At 33.5% G+C, this 7,817-nt stretch overlaps 1 protein-coding gene across 1 annotated transcript; it reads left to right on the top strand.

Moving 5' to 3' along the window:
• Window positions 1–5,110: 5,110 nt before the first annotated feature.
• Window positions 5,111–7,160, top strand: LOC100632829 (uncharacterized). The gene is made up of 3 exons (XM_019995220.1): window positions 5,111–5,217; window positions 5,435–5,657; window positions 6,627–7,160. Exons 2-3 carry the CDS (start codon window positions 5,462–5,464, stop codon window positions 7,013–7,015), a joined length of 585 nt encoding a protein of 194 aa, XP_019850779.1. The 5' UTR covers window positions 5,111–5,217; window positions 5,435–5,461; the 3' UTR covers window positions 7,016–7,160.
• The last annotated feature ends 657 nt before the right edge of the window (window positions 7,161–7,817 follow it).

Genomic DNA, 7,817 nt, shown 5'->3' with positions numbered 1-7,817 from the left:
ACAATTTAAAATCCAGGGAGCATAATTCCCTGTTCTTTGCTAAGATGAGTTTCACTGTTACTCACAAATGAAGTAAGTGAAGTAAGATTACTATAATAGGCCTTAGCAATTAGCCAAACACTTCATGTTAGGTGGTGTGAATAAAGTAGCAGGCTACGGTACTATTTTTTGACGAACCATATACCATTATACATATACCAGAAATTTACTTTTGTAAATTTAATAATGACAATTATGGCATGCAAGTACTGATTAAGAAATTATATCAGACTGCAAAACATTAAAGAAAACCTACTGCTTCACAAAGAGTCTCAGTTGGTTATTTATAGTTTCAACAGGAACTAGTAACAAGTGTTGTAGACATTTCATCATAAAAGATTCCAATGCATAGTCAAAGCTGTAAAAATTCCTGCATAAGAGAGTAAAGTAATCTCTCAAATTGATCTCTAAAATAAAATAGTATCATGAGAATGATGAATGAAGTCAATTTAATTTTAAAAGTTCATTTATAAAAAAAGTAGAAAAGATCAACAAACAATTGCAAATTTTAGTTCAGCCAAATGTTTGTGTAGCATGCCTAGTGAAAATATTACTGTTATATTTAGCTTCCTAAAAGTTAAACTGAATTATAAAATTATGATGAATTTTATTAACAGGGACAAAATAATAAAATTTGCTACAGTACAATTAAGTTTACTAAGAGTAATGTTCAAGCTAGATGAATCTACCCACATAAATAATGATAATGCTACTAAACTGAGTTACAAATAACTAGGGTTGACACTTTATATACATGTATGCTGACATAAAAATACACTTGTGACGACAAAATTCAATCCACTTGCAGGTAGTTTACAACTTGTAGGAGCTAGTGCTTAAAAAATTATTTGAATTATATTGGCAATTGGTGGTTCTGTAAAAAAATAACCAATAACCATTGTTTCAACGTGCTTGATAATTCTCAAATTACTTTATAAGAACAAATTTGTCAAATATTACCATATATTGGTATGGTACTAAAAGCTTAGAAACTGTGTATACAATGTTAAGTATTAACCATAAAATAAATATAAAACATGCCATGTAAGACTTACCTTTCTAGATCAACAATATTAAAAAAAAATATAAAATCCTTTGGAAAAAAAGAATCATAATAAACAGGATGTTGAAGGAGTAGACTAAAAATTAGTTCTTGCTTTAGATATACCGGTACCACATAAATTTCAGACTATAATAAATGAATAAAAAAAATTTTAGAGAAAATTAAGTTTTCTGGAATTATTATATAAAAAATAAATGTACCTTTTTTGACAAAATTCTCTCAACTATTCCTTTACCAGCTAGGATAGCAGTAAATACATTCAATGGGCTTACTATTTATATATGTATAAATTGTACATGTAGTCTAGCATGTGCACGATTATGATGATTGGGGTGAGCCTGAGCTAGCGAGCCCCATTAAGGCAAAAAACATCTTTTTTTTTGTTTCTATGTACAGGCATAGGGTCGTCTAACTATTATTAAAGTTAAATAGCCTAATCTTCATTAAAAGTTGGTGTGGTCACAATGGATAAAATGCAGCTATCAGCAAGTCTGTGCATATTTGCAGCAAACGGTCAGCAAGACTGCTATCCAAAAACTTAGAAGAAAGATTTGGAAAGTAGATATGCAGTCTTTTCCTCTGATATAAAGGACTATGATAAGTTAAATCAATGCAAGTGAGCAAAGCTCCATTAGCTAGCTGCATGCATGCATGCATCATGAGATCTATTCTAGATGATGCTTCTTCTCTAGCAGTAAGCCTAGGTAACAAAGCAGATAACAATCTTCTTCAAATATGATCTGTTCAGTGACTACTTCTACTAACTACAAGTAAAATAACTGTTTTAATTGCTGTTTAAGTGATGAAGCAATAGAGAAAATCTAAGCAAGATGACTGCAACAAGATTTATAGACTTGTGCAATTGCTTTGCTTGCTCATACATGTAGATCATGCAGCACATAAGCTATAGCTTGCTTAGGCTCGCCCCTTTAATGTTTTCTTCTAGTACAAAAGATTAAAACAAAGCACTTCTTGCATTACCTCAATGCTTGAGTAATAGTCATGAATAGTTTCCAAAAGGTATAAAAGGAGAGGCTTGTCTGCTGGACAGATTTTAGGAATTCTTTCAGACAAAGAGACAACAATACCATTCTGAAGGACATATTTCAGTGCCTTGAATAAAGTATGACGGCTTTCAGGATATGAAGGTAGCAAAGCATAACCAACTAAAAATAATAAAAGTAATCCATTGATTATTGTATAACATAGGGTTTCAATTTTGAGGGCATAAACTTGTCCATCATAGCTTGAATACTGAGCTTAAGTCCTGGATGGGTCCAGATGTAGCATTTAATTTTTTACAGAATTTAATTTCACAAAATTGGCACATGGCAATTACTGTATAGCAGGAAATATTCATTGCCACAATAATTTTATTGTCTATCCATAGTTCTGCCTATGGCGGTTGGGGGTAGACAGGACAACCACCTCAACAAATAAACCAACCATTTCATCACTTAGACCAGCCATGCAATAATACTAACAACCATACATAAAGCATGATATTGCAGTCCACTAGTATGGTGTACATAAATTTAAAAGGCAGAACCCTATGACTGTCCAAGCAGGCCCTATCGTTGACTTATTTTCATTGATTAACATGAATTATTAATCATTAACCCAGTCACACCTATTTCATTTTCAATTTTTCATTGTCTAAAATTTTCATTGAAACTTTTGGCCAATGAAACAAACAAAAATTAGCACTCAATGAAAATCTCCTGCTAAATCCACAAATGTATATACATATACATTCATTAATACTTTTATCATTATTATTATTATTATTATTATTATTTGGGGCCTTACAGTCTTACACTAGCTGGCTTTTTTGTTCTGAATATATCGTTTCACGTTTTTAATTTAATAATAAGATTTGCTTATAAGCTGGCCCATTGTTCCTTTTTAAGAAAAGTGTGCACTGTGTGTTAAGGAAAATACTGCTCCTTAATATACAACACATACATGTAGATTATATAATTATGATTATGAAATATTCTATGCATGAATGCACAATTACATACCTTATACGTGGAAATTTTCGAGGGATAAATTGTCGCAAATGATGAATTTGCGTTTTGCGAGGCCAAATTTTTACGAATTGTTTTAAAGTGGAAGAGTTAAAATTAATTAATTACTATGCATGAATAATAATGAGCCACCACTACAATTGCAACAATACCGTAATAAATTCTAATTATACGTACACCCATGTACTCACTGAGATAAATTTTTGCATGGTTTAATTTCACAAATGACCACTCGTTTTGCGAAAACTTATCCCCTCAATAATTTCCACGTATAGGGTATAATATCTTTATACAAATAAGTACCAGTTATAACTTACTTTCACTTCTTTGTTCTAAAAACCCTGATACTGTGGCTTCAAGATCTTTTCTATCATGAACTAATGACATAACAACATTTTTGTATTTTCTTGGAATAACAGAAATTATAAATGAAAGCTCCTGAGGCAATGACTTCGATGGTGATGGTTCACTAGTGGCCTCCGGCCTTGTAGGAATAATAACTAGAACTTCAAGATGAGGATCATTTTTGTATTTATCATATATCATGTCGATACTTTCCCCTTCTGTCTTGTAAAGTAGCATGTATGGAGTAGAAGGTGGAGGAGTGCCACTATCCATTGTCACCAGGGGGCACCATGGCAAGATAACTGGTTGATGGCTATGTGGCCAGCAAAACCTTGATCTACTATGAGTAGTTACTTCTCTAGCTAAAGCTTGAGAGCGAATCTTTATTTCTAAGCCTATAGGTAATAAAATAAATGCATGGCAGTGACGAGAAGAAGAGGACTGACCATCATTGGGTAGATCTAGAGCTTCCATTATGATAGCTCGTCCACGGAAGTTAGCTATGCAAGGGGGTGTCACTTGCATATCCTGTACTGATGTTTGCGACCGGGATCAAAAATTTTGATTCGGAAAATAACTGCTTGATCCCTTGATCTGGTAAGTTTGAAGGCCTTGATTTCTTGATGTGATAAATTTTGGAGCTTTAATCCAACCAATCCTTGGGATTAAATTTCGATTAGACTACTACAGGCTAATGCAAGTGACACGGGCCCCCTTGCTATGAAGTAGACTAGGTCTATGGTATGAATTACGAAACGGATAATTTTCAGATTACGGAAATCAACCTGACGTGTACGGAAAGTTTGTTCAACTTAGCCATGACGTTGAGTCCACTGGAGGAAGAAAGAGCTGAGTTTGGTTACAATATTGAAGCCATCAGAGGGAAGTCACTGAGAATTATTGCTACTGATTCCAGTTCCTCTCGCTGTGTGTTCTTTTTTCATGGAGGAGGAGGGCGAGCTTGTCAGTTTAAGCATCAAATTAGAGCCTTAAAAGACAAGTTAGTGTATGTCACATGCATAGCTTAAGTAAATACAGGGGGATAGTCTATTCTATTAACATCATTATGACGTTGCAGTTTTTGTCCTTCCTAAAAAATTTTATGAGTCACTTACTAATTTATATTTTTGCCATTATGAAACATGTATATACATGTATGTGTACAGACTAACAAACTCATCTCACCTTAGTGGGACTCACTTTTGATTGTCCTAATTAAGCAAAAATGGGGATAATCATCCTTGAATCAAGTAATTTGATACCGAAGAATTATTTATGTTAGCCGGAAATGAGAAGTAATGAATCAATTCGGAATGGTCTTATCATAGACTATTCCTGTCCTATATTTGTAGATTTATTACTCATTATGTGCCTTAAATGTGCCTTCTCCTCATGTTATGCCATCATCCTAGTTATTCCTTCCATTCTCATGAGCAGGCTTTATCTGATGAGAAAGTTCCCTAATCCATATACTCATTTTATGTACATGTACATGCACATGTGATATTTATTAATTATTATACACAGACACATGCATTGCTATAACATGTACATGATCAATTGTATTTCGTATTAAAATTTATAAACACCTTACATGTACTTATAATTCATGTATCATGGATACATGTGTTGTATCTCATTATTATTGTATCTTTTAGATCGGATGTTGTTGCTGTGGATTTTTTAGGACATGGTGATAGTAAAGCTCCAAATCAACCAAACTTATACACTGAAGAAGAAGTTAGTTTGAATAACTGTAAACCGTACATACATATAACAGTAAGGGAGAGTGTCCTATACTTGTACTAACAGAAGGGAGAGTATTTTGTTTTTTTTTGTTATTGAAACAACAAACGATACATTTAGTAGCTTTAAGTTTATTATTTTGATGTTGTGCATGCAAAAGTTTATTATTTTGCTGGATATTTATCGATGAATACTCTAATTGTATTTCTAGCATTTTCAAGATGCCTATGAGATATTCATGAAATATAAGAAATCAGAAAACTACATTGTGTCTCACTGTTATGGCGTCATTCATTCAATGAGGCTACTGAAACGTTTGAGGAGTGAGAATATTCATGGAGTTGTGCAAGGGTGCGTCTTTATATCTATTGGAGTGAATTGCCCTGTTGGATCATCAGCCTCTACTCTTTCAATGCTACCATCATTTGCACTAGGTATGTACACAATGTATGTACATGTACTGCTAATAAAGTTATTATGCAAAACCTGTGATTTAAAGGATTTATGCATATACTGTATACATGTACATATCTGTTTTTTGATTTTACAAAAATCCATTCAAGGATGGTGTTGAACATACATGTGCCTGATGCCCTGATCTGTGGTGATTATAGATAAGTGAACTAACATGAAATAAAGTGAAATACCCTAAACTTGAAATACATGTACATCTTTTTACACCCATGTAAATACAGAACAGATGCACATAAACTATGACGTGTGACCTACCGTATATCTGGAAATTTTCGTCTGTATTTAATTTTCGGATGCATGGCTTTGTGCGAAATTAAAATTCATGAAAATTAATTTATTCATGCGTTAGTTTTGCATGCAGATACTACGTGCATTGTCAAGACACATGGCACTATCATCACAAAATGGCGCTGCTTTGTTTCTTCCAATTAAAGTATCTCTCCTAGTCTCCTACAGCAGTTGGCAGACAGTCTAATAAGCTTGGTAGCTTCTCAAGCAGAGATGCTCTGTGGGATCCTTTATAAGATCTTTAAAATGTCATATGTTGTTAATTTTCGGACAGGAACCACTGTGCGAAAATAAAAATACATGATTTTTTTCTGTCTGAAAATTTTCTCCTATGAAAATTACCAGATATACGGTAATCCTATTGCTAAGTATAACTATCTATAACACATTGCTATATGCTTGTCTTTACTGTCTTTTACTCTTTGGCTTTTTAAGGAATTGCTATAAAATTAGAATCTATGCATGCACAAGAGCTAATATCAGATTAAAATATAGTGACTAACATAGTAGCACGAGGAGTAGTAAACTATAATATTCAATTTAATTTATTGTGTGCTTATTTTGATTCATCATATTATAACTATAGGCCCATTAGTCAGTATTGTCAGCTCACTTACATGTGTGTATATCTTTATTAATAGAGTGGTTGAGACCTTTAGCAAGATCATCTTCCAATGCTAAACTTTTTGCTCCTCAAACAAGTCCTGATCTAATTGCTTTTGAAAACAGTATCTCTAACAACAATAGAATGTATATGATGAAAGTCATAGGAGCTGACTGCTCTAACACTGAGTCTTGGACCCATTGGTTACAGGAAGGGAAGGAGGGGATTGGTGACGATATCAAAGTTGATTTCATCATTGGGGAAAGTGATGGATTTTTTCCTGTTTCAAGTACTCAAGAACTATGTGTGCAATACGGTGTGAGTGAAGAAAGGCTTCACGTTATCTCTGATGCTGCTCATTTACCAATGCTTGAGAAACCAGACATTGTTTGTAGCATAATTAAAAAATGTATTGGGATAGAGTAGGAACAACTGTCTTATAATTTTAATTGCTGACTGCATGTACAATAATTTTAACTTCAAATTGTCTTTGTCCTTTCTGATGATTTACATGTAAGTCATATTATATTAACAGTGAAATTCCACTCATTGACAACAATTCTGTTTTAGCTACGTGCACACAATATTAATGGGTGAAGCCCTAACTGGTGAATCATGTACACATATGTTAGGGTGTGGCAATAAGGCGAAGCCCTGACTGGTGAATCATGTACACATATGTTAGGGTGTGGCAATAAGGCGAAGCCCTGACTGGTGAATCATGTACACATATGTTAGGGTGTGGCAATAAGGTGGAGCCCTGACTGGTGAATCATGTACACATATGTTAGGGTGTGGCAATAAGGTGGAGCCCTGACTGGTGAATCATGTACACATATGTTAGGGTGTGGCAATAAGGAGAAGCCCCTTAAGTTTTTACATTCTTCTGTTTTTTTTTTACTGTCAATATTCTTTATTTTTACTGCCAATTTAAGTTTGTCTATCTGTGGTCTGCTCCAACTTTTTACTCTATGTATTTGAGGCAATTATTATTTTCAAATTGTTAAGTTATAAAAATGAATTTTATTTGTACATAGACTGCTGATTTTAGCTTGACTCTGATGTAATGGTCTTAAGATCTAATGAATACAGCATTGCTTTATCTGCCAAAAATTTAAAAATCAAATAATATACAATAACAAATTTAATGGCTTCTTGATGGACTAATTAATGGTTCTCGGTATCTGTTGCATGACCTGTAGTAAGTGTCTTGAACATGTTCTGATTG

This window comes from Amphimedon queenslandica, unplaced genomic scaffold (assembly GCF_000090795.2).
Source record: "Amphimedon queenslandica unplaced genomic scaffold, v1.1 AMPQUscaffold_13452, whole genome shotgun sequence".
NCBI lineage: Eukaryota > Metazoa > Porifera > Demospongiae > Haplosclerida > Niphatidae > Amphimedon > Amphimedon queenslandica.
Note: the sequence above shows the minus strand (reverse complement) of the source record. Positions and strands in the feature narration are given on the sequence as shown.